Source organism: Oryctolagus cuniculus, chromosome 20, assembly GCF_051225735.1.
Source record: "Oryctolagus cuniculus isolate XC-2025 breed Fujian yellow rabbit chromosome 20, ASM5122573v1, whole genome shotgun sequence".
Classification (NCBI taxonomy): Eukaryota; Metazoa; Chordata; class Mammalia; order Lagomorpha; family Leporidae; genus Oryctolagus; species Oryctolagus cuniculus.
In genome coordinates, this window is record NC_142886.1 from 49,997,088 (window position 1) to 50,014,141 (window position 17,054).

General features: G+C 47.2%; 1 protein-coding gene across 17 annotated transcripts in view; it reads left to right on the forward strand.

Annotated features, from left to right (window-relative positions):
- Positions 1-17,054, forward strand: part of WDR20 (WD repeat domain 20) — a 61,802-nt gene that overhangs the window by 31,424 nt on the left and 13,324 nt on the right. For 7 of the 17 annotated variants that reach the window (XM_051834893.3, XM_008248670.5, XM_002721720.6 and 4 more), the window contains exon 2: positions 11,608-11,790. The exons of 5 other annotated variants lie outside the window; for them this stretch is intronic. In XM_051834893.3, the coding sequence (XP_051690853.1) occupies positions 11,608-11,790 (183 nt within the window). Of the gene's footprint in view, positions 1-9,825; positions 9,878-11,607; positions 11,791-17,054 lie in introns of all 17 variants that reach the window. 5 more of the 17 variants (XM_089322662.1, XM_089322665.1, XM_051834895.3 and 2 more) reach the window with 1 other exon arrangement.

A 17,054-nucleotide genomic window follows, 5' to 3' on the forward strand; every position in this document is an offset into this window, starting at 1 on the left:
TTTCTTCTTCCTGTTTGAAAACACAGCAGTATACTGGGTCATTTGAAATTTCATGTTAACATTCAGTAGTTCATTATTCCAACTGGAGTTGGATGATTGAAAAGAAAGTGACAACTTGATGTGGTTGGAAGTGCGTTCCTTGAGCACATCCCCAGATCTTCCTGAGCCTTGCTTTCTGTGTAGGGTGAAGAATGTTGGAAGGTTGAAGCCTGGTGTGGATTTGGCACATTTTTCACTTAGAATGAGAGCTGCTCTGCAGATTACTGCTTCTGTTACTCAGCAACTTGAATAGGAAAATCTAAGAATCATTTACGTGCCCTGCCAAATATAATAAGTCCACAGATTGTTCACAGGGCAGAGAACCACAGTGTAGTGATAGGCAGCTATAGGAGCCGCCCCTGCTCTGTAGCGGTCTTTACCAGCGTTGTCTCGCACTCTCAGGAGGACATGGAATTTCCCTTCCCCTGCTGTTTTCAGTAGGAACTTTAAAAATTATTTTCTAAGAATTTGCAGGGAGTGTCTTTTGCAGAATGGAAAGCATCTTTCCTTTTTCTCCATTTGAGATGTTGGTATTCCCTTTGGAATAGGAATGCATATTTCTATGCATATTTAACAGAGGAGTTTAATAAAAAATAGGTCATTTGAATATGTCAGCATTTTAATGTGATGAGGTCTGGTGTTAGGATGTGTGCAAATTGAATTTACCTAATGTTTATTCATAGTTCTTCTTAATGAAGAAATCAGTATTTCATTAGCCTGAGTGAAGCTCCGTGACAGCCTGGTGCCTCGCCTTGTGAAGCTGAGCTGTCCTGAGCAGGGTCAGCAGCTTGCCGAGTACATTCCTGAAACCTGCTCTGAGGGAGGGGTAGCAGACTTGACATAGCTAACGATTTCTAAGTGACAGGCTGCCTTGAGAAAAAATGACATGTGCTAGCAACAGGAGCTTGTTAGTTGTAGTGGATGCCTTGACCAACAGTGCTGGGCCAAGGGAGGAGATGCTGTTGCATCACGTCGGCCTCCCCGCGCAGCCACTCACGGTCAAAGCAGTTGTGGAGGAAGGCGCTGGTGTGGGCCTCTGAGAAGCCAAGCTTCAGCATTGCACCTTGTACCGGTTTGTGGCTGTGCCCCTTTCCCACTTGCAGGGGACATAAAGGTAACCCTCCACACGTCTTGCATCGCAGTATTTGCCCCTGTTCTGAAAGGCCGGTGGTGACGCGCTGTCCTGTCGTCTCCTCCGTGTAGTTCTCTGCTCCGCCTCTGCTGCTGTGCATGCCAGAGGCACTCTGAAATGTGGGTGGAAGGCGCTCATTCCAGGGTGAGAGGCCATTGGAGAGAGCCAGCAGGTGACCCCAGTTCTGTGGGCTTAGTAAAGGGGATGCGGTCTGTGTTGCCAGACAAGTGTGGGCTGTGCCTACAAAAGTGTGTATTTGTGAGAATGGAGGAAACATGGAAACTAAGGCAAGGAAATTACTGTTTGTTTTGGAAAATTATGTTGGAAGGAAAACATGCTGAAACTTGACTTCTGCTGTTGTCTTTCTCCAGGAAATTCAGGGCAGAAAAAATATTCCTGATTGTCTTCATTTATGTTTCTTTGAAGGTATTAATGAATGAGAATTTTCAAAGCCTGTAAGATAAGCATCAAGTCCTTCTGTGTTCAGAAGAGGAACTAACTTTTCTCAAGTGCCAGACATTATGCTGGCGACTTTACATATGTTGGCATATTTTATTTTGTTCAAATTATTTGCTTATTTTCACTATATTTGAAAAACAGACAGAGAAGGATCCTTCATCTACTTGTTAACTCCTCAGACAGTTCCAATAGCCAGGGCTGGGTCAGGCCAGAGCCAGGATCCCAGAACCCCATCCTGGTCTCCCACATGAGTGTAGGGCCCCAGGTACTTGAGCCATCATCTGCCCCCTCCCAGGGTGCACATTAGTAGGAAGCTGGATCAGACATGGAGTGGGGACTTGAACCTAGGCACTCAGATACGAATGTGGGCAGCACAGGTAGCCTCCTAAACGATTGCACCAATCACTCCTCTAGTGCTCTAATTTAATGGAACAGTCAAGTGAGATGTGTTCATTGAGAAGGTAGATCTGGAATCTGGGCCCAGCTGAGCAGGGCTGGACTGTCTTACTCCCACTTCAGTAAGCACAGGAACATGGAGTCCACAGTGGTAGAATTTTAGATCCAGGTGCTGCCTCAGATGCCATCTCGTGAGCTTCCCCTGATAGTGCAAAAGAGCGAGCCCCGCGTTGGGATTAAGATGGCAGACTACTGCTTGGTTCCTCTTGACAGCATGTCTGTTTCCTGTATATAAAGTGAGAGTGGCAGTAAGACTGACAGCACAGGTTTATTGTGGAGGCTGAAAGAACTGAAGCGCAAAGGTGCTTTGTAAGCTGTAAAGTGACATGCCAGTATTTGCTGGGGCGTGATGTTTTCTTTCACATACAAGCATCCAAGAAGGCAGTTAGTTGTTGGTTAGGATTGTGTGCAGCCAAAGAACGATAGATTTGATTTTGTATTTGGCTGCAGGTCTTTTTTGGTTTCTGTTACCCCCTACGCCCCACCCCCATTTTTGCATGGTGTCCTAAGGCAGGTATTCAAGGATACCTGGGCTGAGCCGTCGCACGGAGAGTGGCAAAGCATGCAAAGAAGTTCCTGTCCTTGAAACGTTGGAACTGTACAATTGGCTGACAGGTTGTTACTGTTGGGCTAAGTGATTCCTTGCCTGACCAGGTTCTGCCATCACAGAACAAGCCTTGGGCTCTTTGCCTACCGTTCATGACAGCCGTGTGGCTGTTTTGGAGGAGGAGGACGTGCGGGTGTTTCTCCTTCAGGAGCAGGCAGGTTGGGCTGCAGAATCAGCATCTGTGCAATGCTGTCCAGCTTGTTGTTTCTGGCATGAACTGTTTGCTGCCTGTCAAGTGTGGGCAGTGAAGATGTTTGAAAACCACCTTGTGGTCTTTTGTCATTGGACCTAGTTATTTCTTACTATGTTGAAGAAAATTTTGGTTAAATTGTACATTGAGCTTTGTTCAACAAACAAATCTGTCTTGGTTCTGAGAGGTCAGTGTTCCATATCATTCATGCCTTTTGCTTGGAAGGCACAGGGTTTCCTTGTTTTCAACAGGTGTGGTACAGCCCCAGGCCATGGGTGTGAACTAATCCCTAACTGGCACTGGAAGCCCCAAGCCTGCCTGGGTTAAAAGTTTCCCTCAAGATAAACTTTGAAACAATCTTGGTAATGTAGTTTATTTTGTATCTCAAGTTTTGTTTGTTTGAAAGGTAGAGACAGTGAGAGATCAGCCTTTCACTGATGACATCCCAAATGGTAGCACTGGGCCAGGCTGAAGCGGGGAGCCAGGAACTCTGTCTGGGTCTGTTACATGGATGGCAAGGACACAAATACTTGGTCCTTTATTGCTGCCTCCCAGGGTCACATTAGCAGGAAATAGAGTAAGGACTTGAACCCAGATTCTGTATGGGGTGTGGGCACCTTAACCACTAGGCTAAACCTCCACCCTAGAATGTCCAGTTTAAACGTAGGCCCCCTTTGTTCCTTTTCTTTTCAGATAAGTGATCCTTTGTGGCCTGGGAAGTAGTCCCTTGGTCACTCCTGTTGTGGTTGTCTGAGATGTGTTCAGGAGGAGTGATAGTGGGGAGCTGCTTCAGTTCTCTGCTGATTTTCAGAACGGCATCTGGGCGACCTTTGATGCCACCAGTACTGCTCCACCTATTTTTGAGTAATCTGTTCGGGCTGTTGGTGACTCAGCAGCTCCTGACTTGGTTCTTGGTTTTAAAAAGGAGCTAAACTTGGACAATGTATGGAAGATAGTTACCATATTCCAGCTAATTCACGTGGCTGTGGCAGACACTCAGTGAAGTGCGAGTGGAAGACTATCGCTCATAGATGGGTGGGTTGGGCAGGGGAGTGACGTTTGTGCTGTGGTGAGCAGATGTGTGGATGTTGGGGGTTGGACAGTTTGATAGGCAAAGAGAAGACTGCAAGGAAAGGCCATGCACAGTGTGTGTTGGCAAAGGTGGCAGCCAGGCTCCTGTGGAGGGAGCCTGTGTGAGGGGCAGCAGTGTGAGCCCACACTGGGAACGAATCCTGAGCGTTGAGCTGCTTGCCTCACAGACCAGTGGCTTCCTGATGATGAATCTGGCAGCACGTGTGGGATGACTTGGGCGTGGGTAGAAATGGGTGGAAGGAGACTGGTGCAAGGTCAGGGAGGCTGAGCTAGACTGGGCTCCAACTAGGGGGGAGGTCAGTCCAGATCCGGGCAGGGGGTACCATTTAAGGGGGACCTGAATGGACAGGAGTAAAGGTGGGGCAAGGACTGGGGTGCTGAATATGGGGTAGTGGACTCCGGAGGGTCGTGAGAGTGATTTCAGGTGTAGAGAGATGAGCTCCAGCAGCTGTTGAGTATGCCAGCAAAAGGACGTTTTACTCTTTTCTGTCTGCAGTGTTGCTCAGATGGGGTTTATGGCATGGGGAAGGTGAACATAAAGTCCACCACTCCCCCTAGTACATTTATTTAAAATCTTGTCTAAAATCATGATTTGACATTTATGTTTCAAAATAGGCTTGAAATATTTTTCATTCCACAGATGCTTCTGGGCATTCAGGAGTATCAGGTAGCAGGCTCCCAACAAAGAGAGCTTGGCACAGGCCCATGTGATATGGCATGGCTGTTGCCACTGAACCTTGGGAGCGGGACTGCCCTCTCATCTCACGCTCTTCCTCTGCATTCCTGTGGGGCAGGGTCCGCAGGTGAAGCTGGGGGTGAGGGCGTGTGAGCTGGAGGGTTTCTTTGGCAGATTGTGTGGTGCTGGAAAGATCAAGACCTAGAGTCCTATCAGTGCCACGCTAAACCAACCTTGCTAACTCCCTGTTTTAACAGCGTTCATCATGAGAATTTTAGGGATTTTAAGGTCAGAAATCCAAGAAAAATAAAGCATGACATTTAAAAATGTTTACTTATTGATTGAGGCTTTGCGAACCAGTTCTGTTTGTGTTATACAGCTTTCTAAACCATCGTTTAACTTTTTCTATTAAATTGAGAACCTAATAAGCAGGATGAACCACTGGCAAGTTTTTGTAATCAGTGACTCCTTACCTATAAACTCATGACCATAATGATAAAAGTGGATCTTGCCAGTGACAAACCTCAGGAACAGCCATGGTTTGCTTCATTCAACTAATATTGAGCACCTGTGACATGCTGGATACTCTGCTGAGGCTGGAAACCACATGTAATCTAATTGTTAAAAATTGGTAAGATTTTTAATTAGTTGATTTTGCCATAAATTCATGTTTAAGGATAGGAGTTTGACTTGGTGGTTAAGATACCCACAGCCCTAGAGAGCCTGGGTTCTATTCCTGACTCCAGCTTCTTGCCAGTGGGTACCTTGGGAGGCAGTGGTGATGGCTAAAGTAATTGGGTTCCTGCCACTGCCACTGCCACCCATGTAGAAGTCTTGGATCACGTAGAAGTCTTGGATTTGGCTGGCACCGAGGCTCAATAGGCTAATCCTCCGCCTTGCAGCGCCGGCACACTGGATTCTAATCCCGGTCGGGGCGCCGGATTCTGTCCCGGTTGCCCCTCTTCCAGGCCAGCTCTCTACTGTGGCCTGGGAGTACAGTGGAGGATGGCCCAAGTGCTTGGGCCCTGCACCCCATGGGAGACCAGGATAAACACCTGGCTCCTGCCTTCCGATCAGCGCGGTGCGCTGGCCGCGGCGGCCATTGGAGGGTGAACCAACAGCAAAAGGAAGACCTTTCTCTCTGTCTCTCTCTCACTGTCCACTCTGCCTATCCAAAAAAAAAAAAAAAGTCTTGGATTGATTTCCTGGCTCTGGACTTCTGCATGGCCCATCCCAGCCCCAGCCACTGTGGGACTGGGGGAGTGTAACAGCAGTTAGGAGCATGCTGTCTCTCTGCCTCTCAAATAAATAAATAAAATATATTGTTTAAGATTATATAATTGGCAATTAGTAGGATACAAAGCATTTTTAAAATTCCAAAGTATGCAAAATCCACTAGAAAGCTGAAGAGAAAAAGCTAATTTTGTAGAACAGTACAGTGATAACCGGTTAACAAAAACTTCTGCTTAAAGGACTTTTTGTTGTTACTTTACTATTAATTGCTGATAATGGACATAAAACAACTCTAAAATCATGTAAGTGATTAAGTACTAAACATTGTAGAATGAGTGCCATGCTTGACAGTCGAGATAAAGGAGCCAGCACAAAGAATGGCAGTTGGGAAAATACTTGCTGGAGGTTGTGGGGCTTGAATGTATGGGTGAGATTACTCAGAAAGGAGACAGAGATCCCCCGGCCTAGAGAGTGACGCAGTGAAGAAAAAAGGACAGTGTGCCTGGACCAAGGCGAGGCTGCGTGGTGCGGAGGGAGCGGGGTGGGGGAGAGCAGGCTCCTGACCTGGACTCCTTCTGGTTGTCCTCATCTGTGAAATGTGGTTAAGATGTATCTACTTGGAAGGATGAGATGAAGTGGGGTGATGATTGTCAAGTTCCTGGGGTAGGCCAGGTGCACAGGAAGTGTTAAATAGACTGAAGTTGGTATTGCCGCTGGGGAGGATGGACAGCGCTGTGGAGAGCTGGGAGACTAGGTCCTCCTTGATACTTTGGTTGATATGCTGCAAATTAGGAAGCCACAGAAGCATTTGGATCAGAGGTTGGCTGTGACTAGAATAAATTAATAACCATAGCTGCCATTTGTGTAACTCTGTACGCACTGTGCTTTCCATCCATCATCTGCAGCCCTCACCAGTGCTCTGCCGGGGAGGGGGGTGAGAGACTATTCCCTGAAGCACAGTGAGGAAAAAGCCCCTTGCCCAAGCCCACCTGGGTACCTAGAGGGAAGGCAGGTTTTGAACCTGTGTTTGCCTGGACCCAGAGTCTGGGCTCCTTCTCCGTCCACCAGACTTTCTCTTAACTGGGAGCCATCTGCCTCCATGGGGCACATAGTTGGAAATGCTACTAGAGAGTTGTGTGAACTCAGACTACATGTTGGCAGTCTCGTCTGCCATCAGTGCATGGAGGAGGAACTTAGTGATGGGCTGTAGAGGAAAGAGGACCAAAGGAGTGAGAAAGGATGATTCTGGTTGAAAGGAAAGCCTGACTTTTCTCTGTGTGGGACTGGTGGGACCCCAGAAGCTCAGGCACGGCTGGTGGTGTCCGTGGGTTTTTGAAAATACAGTTTTTATGGATGTGGCCCTCACGGTCACCTCAGGCCTCTCAGTTAGCCTCACCTGATGGAGGTGATGTGTTGCCTGGCTGGATTTCTGTGCTTCTGGGTGTGTTCAGGGCCGTGGTAGGACTGGGGAGGGAGGATTGCTAGGAGGGAACCTAACTGATCTTTGGGCCATGTCAGCTTCTCTTATTATTTTTTAAGGTTTATTTATTTATTTATTTGAAAGGTAGAATTACAAAGAGAGGGGAACGAACAGAGAGGGAGGGCCGGTGCCGTGGCTCACTTGGCTAATCCTCCACCTGCGGTGCCGGCACCCCGGGTTCTAGTCCCGGTTGCTCCTCTTCCAGTCCAGCTCTCTGCAGTGGCCCGGGAAGGCAATGGAGGATGGCCCAAGTGCTTGGACCCTGCACCCCACGGGAGACCAGGAGAAGCATCTGGCTCCTGGTTTCGGATCGGAGCAGCGCGCCGGCAGTAGCGGCCATTTGTGGGGTGAACCAATGGAAAAAGGAAGACCTTTCTCTCTGTCTCTCTCTCTCTCTTTCTCACTGTCTAACTCTGCCTGTCCAAAAAAAAAAACCAGAGAGGGAGAGATCTTCCATTGGCTGGTTCACTCCCCAGATGGCTGCCATAGCCAAAGTCTGGGCCATGCCAAAGCCAAGAGCTTCATCCAGGTTTCCTACATGGATACAGTGGCCCAAGGACTTGGGCCATCCTCATCTGCTCTCTCAGGCATGTTAACAAGGAGCTGGATCAGAAGTGGAGCAGCTGGGATTTGAACTGGTACCATATAGGGTGCTGGCACTGCAGGTAACCGTTTAACTCACTAAACCACAACACTGGCCCCCAGGTGTGCTTTTGTGTCTTCTAAGACAGTGCTACTCATAGTTGTGTTGAAGAACCAGTATTTTAAAATTTCTACTCTGTTTGGATTTGCTTTTGGAATATAAGAAAGGATTACTAATAAGGGAAACTGAAAAAAAAAAAAAAACACAAACTCTTAACTTTGTTATTATTAGGTTCAATAGATTTAGAATTTTTCATTGCTATAAAAGTTCCTAAATTCTTATTCTCAATTTCTGTCCTACACACAAGCATGTTTGCAGCTTGCAAACTGCTCATGGCCTGGTACACTGGGAGAGCAGGGATCTGGGGAGAAAGTTTGCTAAGCAAATTAGTAAGGAGGATTTTTTGGAATGTTTACCCAGTTTAAGGGTAAAAATAATATTCCAATTGTCATTTAAAATACTTGACATCTTGGGGCCAGGCACTGTGGCATGGTAGGTAATGCCACTGCCTGCAGTGCTGGCATCCCATTTGGGTACCAGTTTGAGTTCTGGCTGCTCCACTTCTGATCCAGCTCTCTGCTATGGCCTGGGAAAGCAGTAGAAGATGGCCCAAGTCCTTGGGCCCCTGTACCTGCGTGGAAGACCCGGAGGAAGCTCCAGCTCCTGGCTTTGGATGGGCCCAGCTCCTGCTGCCGCAGCCATTTAGAAAATGAACCAGTGGGTGGAAGACCTTTCTTTCTCTCTGCCTCTGCCTCTCTGTAACTCTGCCTTTCAAATAAATAAATAAATCTTTAAAAAAAAAAAAAAAAAAAAGAACACAACATCTCTTCAGGCATGTTCCATGTTGGGGTCAAGGATGTAAAATAAGATACCAAGGAGTCAGGCTAATGTAGCTGTTGTAAGGATCTGAACATTTAACTCAAAATGTTAGCAATGCTTGAAAAAAACCCAGGTGTTTATTTCTCTATAGTGTATATTTTTTGTTTATTTAATTTGCATTGAAATGTTCTTTAAAATTTTCTAGTTAGCTTTTGAATTGATTTTTATAATTCAGGGCATAAGTTTAGGAACATTCTTTAGTAGAAAATTCCTATAAACAAACTTGTTTTTAAAAAGTCTCAAGAGTTGTACAGTGATCACATAACCAATTGTTCATATTCTTTTTTTTTTTTTTTTTTGGACAGGCAGAGTTAGACAGTGAGAGAGAGAGAGAGAAAGGTCTTCCTTCCGTTGGTTCACCTCCCAAATGGCTGCTACAGCCGGCGCGCAGTACCAATCCAAGCCAAGAGCCAGGTGCTTCTCCTGGTCTCCCATGCAGGTGCAGGGCCCAAGCACTTGGGCCATCCTCCGCTGCCCTCCCGGGCCACAGCAGAGAGCTGGACTGGAAGAGGAGCAACCGGGACAGAACCAGTGCCCCGACCGGGACTAGAACCCGGGGTGCCGGCACCGCAGGCGGAGGATTAGCCTAGTGAGCTGTGGCATTGGCCTAATCGTTCATATTTCAAATTGGATTTTTATGCTCTAGCTGCCAGTTGTATCGTATTTTATGTTTTTAGCTCCTTTTTACATGACCTGGTATCTTCTTTGTTCTGAGATGTCTTGCTTATGTTGTTCAGCTAGCCTAGAATCCCCTCTCCCTGCCTTACGCTCAAGGAGGAGCCACTGCCGCGGGCAGCCTGTGCATGGTTCATGGCTCCTCTGCTTCAGCCTTCACCCTGCCCAGGCCCAAAGTCAGGACGCCCCTTTGTTTTGTGTCATACTTTATATTACACTTTTCACGGCTCTTTCATGTATATATTCTCTTATTTCATCCTCCAGACAATCCCATGAGGTTGGTAGAACAGAGATTCTCATCTCCATTTTGACTGAGGTGAGGCTGGGAGAGTGTCCGCATGGCGTGTAACCTCATTCCTGTGCCCTGGGCCAAGTGCTCCGGGCTTGAGTTTGCTCAGAGATGCTTGTAATCTTGAGGTCCTTTCTTCTACTCAGTATGTATATTTGTTTGAAAATCAACTATTAGAACACTTGGCCTAATGTCACAGGCCTCTTTGGAAGAAAGAAATCTTCAGAACTTCATGGAGGGGTGGTCATAGAGAACAAGAGGGTGAACCCCACCGTGGCACCCAGGGCAGAGAGGATGTCTTGGCATAATCACTGATGGGAACTGTCTCCACGCGTGGTCTTCACACGCAAGCAGGAGGGGGTGGGTTCCCCTTACTTAACAGTAGCAGCCCAAAATGTTCATTAGTCATGAGGAAGGGAATCTTTCTTACTCAAAGGAGGGGACATGTTGAAAATAATTTTTATTTTTTAAGTTGCAGAGCCATGTGTTTTTTTATTTTTTATTTACTCATTTTAAAGGATTTATTTATTTGAAAGGCAGAGCAACAGAGAAAGAGACATGGATGGAGGGGAGGGGGCAGAGAGAGAGAGAATCTTCCATCCATTGGTTCACTCTCAAAATGACCACAACAGCTAGAGCTGGGCCAGGCCAAAGCCAGAACCAGGAGCTTCATTCCAGTCTCCCATGTGGGTGGCAGGGGCCCAAGCACTTGAGCCATCACCTGCTCCCCTCAGGGTGTTCATTCGCAGGAAGTGGGGGTCAGGTGTGGAGCCAGGACTCAAACCCAGTACTTCAGTACAGGATGCAGGTATCCCAAACAAGGTAACTGCTGCGCCAAGTGCCCATCCCCCCAGATTATTTTTAACCCAAGTCAGAAATTACTTACTTTTGACTTTGGGGTGTGCGGGTATGTGTTTCTCCCCATTCCCTTTATGGGCAAACAGAACTGGGTTTCAAATGCCAGTTACTAAATAGGTATTGCCGACAGTGGCCAAGTTAACTTCTCCAAATGTATTTGCTCACTGGTAAATTGGGGGAAATACTGTCTGCACTGACAGATTACTGTGAAGATTAAATGTGCGTGCAAAGCACTTGAGTGTAGGCTCAGTAAGTGGAAGTTCCCTGAAAGCTAACACAGAAGAGGGATTGTGGCCCGGAGAGGGAACCGCCTGTGTACGGTTGGCCCAGCAGTGGTCGTCAGACTCACCTGGAAGGCTTTTAAACTGCAGCTTGTTGGGCCCAGCCCGTAGTTTCTGAGACACAGGGTCTGTGGTGCGGCTTGAGAATCTGCTTCCCAAGTCTCCAGGTGGTGCTGCTCTGCTGCTGCTGGTCTGGCGGCCACACTGGAACACTGGGCTGCAGGTAGCTCACCCGTGGGCGTGTAGGTGTCACAGCCGTGTCTGAGAGCGGACCTGTTCCGTGTAGAGTTCCTCTGTTAGGAAAGTGCTTGGAATGCATCCTGAGAATACCGAATGTAGTATCTGAGATTCCCCCACCCCTAAAACCAGAAGTCTTTGTCACAGGAGATAAGCTGTGATTTTTAACAGTTATAAACATAGTATAGCAACATCTAATTGGCTAAGGTATGTGAAAGTGTTTTTGTAATATGTGAGACAAATGTTAAGTCATAACTGAAATTTTTTTAATAACATTGTTTTTAAGATTGAACATCATAATGGAGTATAAAATAGTATAACTTAGATTTCTCCTATGTCAATGTACTGTTTACCGTATGTATTTTTCTCTTTCTCCTCCAGGCTGCTGACTTGAGTAAACCAATAGATAAAAGGATATACAAAGGAACACAGCCTACTTGTCATGACTTCAACCACCTCACAGCCACAGCAGAAAGTGTCTCTCTCCTAGTGGGCTTTTCCGCAGGCCAAGTCCAGCTTATAGACCCAATCAAAAAAGAAACTAGCAAACTATTTAATGAGGAAGTAAGTAGCACCCTGTCTCAGCTGTTAAAGAATCCCTTTAAGAATTTATACATTCTTACCAAGGATAGTGGACCTCGTTTTGTGCTTCAAGCTAAGCCCATGTTTCATTTGCTCGGCTGTCCTGTGTAGTGTTAGCCCCAGTTTCAATGTGGTGGATTAGTAGTGACCTCTGCCTGTTCTCCCTTGGGGTGACTGTTCCATGCATTTTTATGGAGTGTGTGCAGGTATCCATACTGGGGATTTAAAACCCTTCTGTAACAGGTAGAAATGATTATAACTTGATACTCGTAATTTAATTAAAACTATAGAATTCCCAGTGTTCACGTCACCAGAATAATTCCGTGCAGACTAAGAATCTGACAATTTCTATAGGCTGCTGCGGTTGCAGCTGAAGCTTTCTTGTGGTTGCGCACGCGCGGTTCGACAGGCGTTTGACTAAGCAGCAGTTCTCTAACTCTGGGAAATATTCACTGTAAAATCACCTTGGGCATAGTTAGAAATCCTGGCACTTAAAACTGGATCACATGACATAGATTTTGCCAGCTGTAGTATGTGTTGAGGTTTCCAGTTTCTTCGGTTTCATTCTGGAAGGAACCTGAGATAGCCATCAGTTCAGGAACATGTCAGAACTTAAACGCGCCAGACAGAATTTGCCAAAGGGATTAGTATTTGCAACAGTGATTGGAGCGGCTTTTCTCCCCAGCTGTCGCCATCACATATTTGATGTTCCTCCTCCTCTCTCAGTACAACTTCCCTGCGATTGGGAAGGATAAAGCGGGTTTCCTGAATGAGAAGCCCTGGATTCTAGTCTCTCCTGTGACTTCGGCCCTCATATGCATGGGTCGGGTTCTATGAGACCCCGTTCAGAAAGAACAGTGGTTTTGAACTGTTGCATGGCTTTAACGTCATTAAGGTAGAACAGAAGCACATCGTAGAGTCTGGTTTTTAAGAAACAACCTTTTTTGGGGAAGAATATCAAACTTGTCAAACTCAGTTAAGACTGATTTTTGCAGTCATGGTGGTATTTGGTCTCCAGCGTTCATCCAAGGTGCTCCTGTTTGGCACTGACGTTGCATTTGATGGAGTCTTCTGAACCCTGCCATCCTTTCTAGTTTCATCTGGGCTGCCTGGAAACAGAACTTGCTGTCTGGACTGACAGATTATAGGGAAAAAGTATTTAATCCCGTTTTCCACTAAAAGAAAATCTTAAACAGAAAATACTGTTTACCTAGATTTTTACTTAGTATCACCCAAAGAAGTGGTTTCTAAGTAAGTGCGTGATTTCCTTCCTTTTTAAGTGTTGGTGGAGACAAACGGCCTTCTCTGCACTGTTTACAGAAATTGTGGATTTGAAGTCCACGTGGAGTTTTGTGTTTAGGTGGAGGAGAGTGTGGTTGGAGGAGGAGGGGTAGGAACCACGTGCAAGGCTGTCAGTGAGCCAGCTGTGCAGGGAGCTCCTGGAGAGGATGGCACAGATGCCCTTACACAACGAAAAGAGTTTGTGTCTTGGTGGGGGAGGGTAGAGGCACGCAGACCATGAGGCCCCTCAGGTTGCGTCACCAGACCCATCCTGCCTGTGTGCCTGGGACTTGTAGGCTAGAAAGCAGCTCCTCCTCATACTTCCACCTGAGTTACCTTAGTCTCTTTGTACATTTTATTTGAAAAGCTGGCTATTCAAAATGTGTGTGGTTCAATGCCAGGTTGACATTCATAGATTCAGGCTGAAGTCGGTTGCCCCTCACTGTGAAGAAATGCCCTTGCCATTGTCCTCAGAGACGTATTGTCCTCAGAGTTGAGTCGGTGTCAGAGCAAACAGTGGGCACCAGAGTTGGCTTTGTAGAGAGCCAGGAGTGGTGGTTGAAGCGTCAGCAGGTGTGCTTGCACTGGCCTGAGATGTAGAGGCCCAGAGTGCTTTGACACGTGGTTGCGGTACAGGAAGAGGGGCAGTTGTCCCCATCTTACAGACCAGGGAATAGCCACAGAGTAGGTCAGTGAATTGTCCAGATCAGGTAGCAAGTGGGTGATAGAGTTAGTACCAGAAATTAATTCCAAAAACTCACACTGGTTGTGGGCGGTAAGCCCTACCATGTGTGGTTGCCACATTGGCTCTCAGTTCCCAGGACCTCATAGTTGAGTAAGGATGGACAGATAGAGTGCAGGGTGTGTTATTAGAGCGATCTGAACAGAGTAACAGGAGTATGTATTAACTGTGCTCTTTCGTATTTTTCAAATATCGTACTTTTTTTTAAGTTCAGTTAAGCGGGGGAAGTTCAAGAAATGCTTTCCGAAAGTGACAATTGATCTGGGTCTTGAAGGGTGCGTAGGAGTTGGAGGAAGGTAAGGAAAGCCTTTTAAGCTATAGAAAACAACTTGGTGAGTGGCCACACATCACGTAACAGTGTGGCCAGATCACAGTGGGTGGTGTGCAGTGAGGGTGTGAGGTGGGGGTCCAGGCCACTGAGGACTGATCTGGGACTGCTTTTCAGCCTGAGTTATGGGATCCCATAGAAGGGAGCAGGGGCTCAAGGCAGGCAGTTTGTGTTTGTGAATATTACCCTGGTTGTTTCGCCTAGTCTGAATTAGAGCGATGCATTAGTGAATCTTGGGTCTTTAGCCTTTACCTCCTGCATGGAGTGAGACTGGGAGAGGAGCAGGTGTCATGGAATGGCAGGGGGTACGCAGATCAGAGCTTCCACTGGTACTTGTTAAGTTTAAGAGGCTTCTGGCTAGTTGGATGTATGGATCTGGACCTCAAAATGAGGGATAAAGATTTGGGAGTTGTCACCTTGTGAACAGTAGTCACATCCCTGAGATGAGAGGAAAAGGTCTGGTGGAGCGTGTGTAGTGAGAATGGAGAACACTGGGGTGCAACCCTGCTTGTACTCCAGGATTCTGGCGTTGCATCCTGTTGCCTCCACAGGAATTCTAGAACATCAGTTATTTCCTTCCCTCCCTTCCTTCCTTGAGAGTCAGAGAGAGACAGAAATCTTCCATCTGTTGGTACACTCCTCTGGTGCCCACAGCAGCTGGGACTGAGTCAGGCTGATGCCGAGAATCAGGAACTCAGTCAGGGTGTCCCACGTAGATGGCAGGGACTCAAGTACTTGAGCTGTCAGCCGCTGCCTCCCAGGGTCTGTGGTAACAGGAGGCTGCAGTTGGAAGCAGAGCCAGGACTGGAGCCCTTGCTCTCCTGTATGAGATGTGGGTTGTTTTCACCACTGCACCCAGCATCTACACCAGCAATCAGTTCATGTCCGTGAAATTCACAGATTCACAGTCCAGGCCTATGAACAGAAAACCTTGAGCCCAGCACCTGGGGGTTCACAAACCAGCTCTTCCCTCTGTGGTAGTGAGAGGTGGGCCTTCACTCCTCTTACGTCCTCAGTTGGGAAATAGGTAAGGTCGGTACCCACCTGAGCACCTGATGAGGGTCCATTCAGGCCCATTTTAGTAAAGGTCCTCAAGAGGCAGCCTTCCAGGGGCTGTGAGGGCTGTGGCTGGAAGGAAGGGTGTCCTTGCGAAGTGAGAGCCCAGCAGGACGGGAAGATAAGATCAAGGCAGAGAATCACCCTGTGTAAGGCAGCAAGCATCAGGCCGCTTGCTGCTCTGTGAGGGTCTTTCTTTCCGTAACACTTCTGTCATCTGCTGTTACATGTATGGGCACACAGGTATATGCATCCCCAGTAGTAATTATTCTGACCTTAGTCTCTTTTCTGGTTGGTGAGAGTTTAATAAATGTTTGGATTGTTGAAATGGAATTATAGCCGGCGCCACAGCTCACTAGGCTAATCCTCCGCCTTGAGGCGCCGGCACACCGGATTCTAATCCTGGTCGGGGCGCCGGATTCTGTCCCGGTTGCCCCTCTTCCAGGCCAGCTCTCTGTTGTGGCCAGGGAGTGCAGTGAAGGATGGCCCAAGTGCTTGGGTCCTGCACCCCATGGAGACCAGGATAAGCACCTGGTTCCTGCCATCGGATCAGCGCGGTGTGCCGGCCGCAGCGCGCCGGCCGCGGTGGCCATTGGAGGGTGAACCAACAGCAAAGGAAGACCTTTCTCTCTGTCGGTCTTTGTCACTGTCCACTCTGCCTGTCAAAAAAAAAAAAAAAAAAAAAAAGGAAATGGAATTACAAAGTCTAGAAATCGACATGAGAAAGAAGTGCATGAAGATCTGTAATCTGGGAATAGTGTATTTTGAAAGGTGGGCAGTGGATGTGGTGCAGTGGTTAAGCTGCTGCCTGAAACGCCTGCATCCCAGATGGCAGTGCTGGTTCATGTCCCACCATCTCCACTTCTGACCCAGTTTTTGGATACTGCATCCTAAGAGACAGTAGAAAGTGGCCCCTGCCACCCACATGGGGACCTGGATGGAATTCCTGGCTCCTGGCGTTAGCCTAGCACAGCCTTTGTTTTTGCAGGTATTTGGGGGAGTGAACCAGCAGATGGATGAAGATTCATTCTCTCTCTCTCTCTCTCATCTGCCTTTCAAGTAGGTGAAAATAAACTTAAAAAAAAAAAAAAAAAAAGATGGGATTTACCCCATCAGTTAAAAGAATATGAAAATTTTAGATAGAAACAGACAATGGAGAATTCCATGGAGTCCGTGGAGGACGGGAGACGTCCCTTGTGAATCCCAGTGCTCCCCATCAGCCTTTGTGATCTTGGTTCTTTTGTGTAAGGAGGATTCACCCTGCGTTAGAGACGACTTCTGCACGGAGTCTGGCCCCTGAGGAGTTGAGCTCTGCTCTCTTCCTGTTCCCTGGGCCTGTCCCCAGTCACTGCAGATCCTTGCAGCTACGCCTGCTCCAGATGGGAAGACAGGAGGAATAACCACTCCTCTTTGGCCTCTTCTGGGAAATTATGTCTTTAGCTCCCTTGAGTCTGTTCTTTCTCTGATCTTTCAGAGTAGATTTGAGGTTTCTATTTGTAGCATTCTGTACATATTTTGCCCTTGAAAATGTCTAACAGGCCTTTATTGAGAGGATTACGGCATATAGCTCATCCAACAAGCACCCAGACCACAGAACCTACCTTCCCAGAGCTGCTGGGAGAGTCACTCCTGCCCACGTCTGCCTGTGAGAGTCACTCCAGAGCAGCAAGGAGTTTATTTCTTGTCCCTAGTCGTTATGTGAGGGGCTTCAAAAGCTCATGGAAAAATGGAATTAAAGGTAATTGAATTTTTCATGAACTTTGAATAGCCTGCTCATGTATCTGTGGACAAGAACTATATTGGGGTAATTCCTGTGCTGTCATGAATACAGCCTTAGCC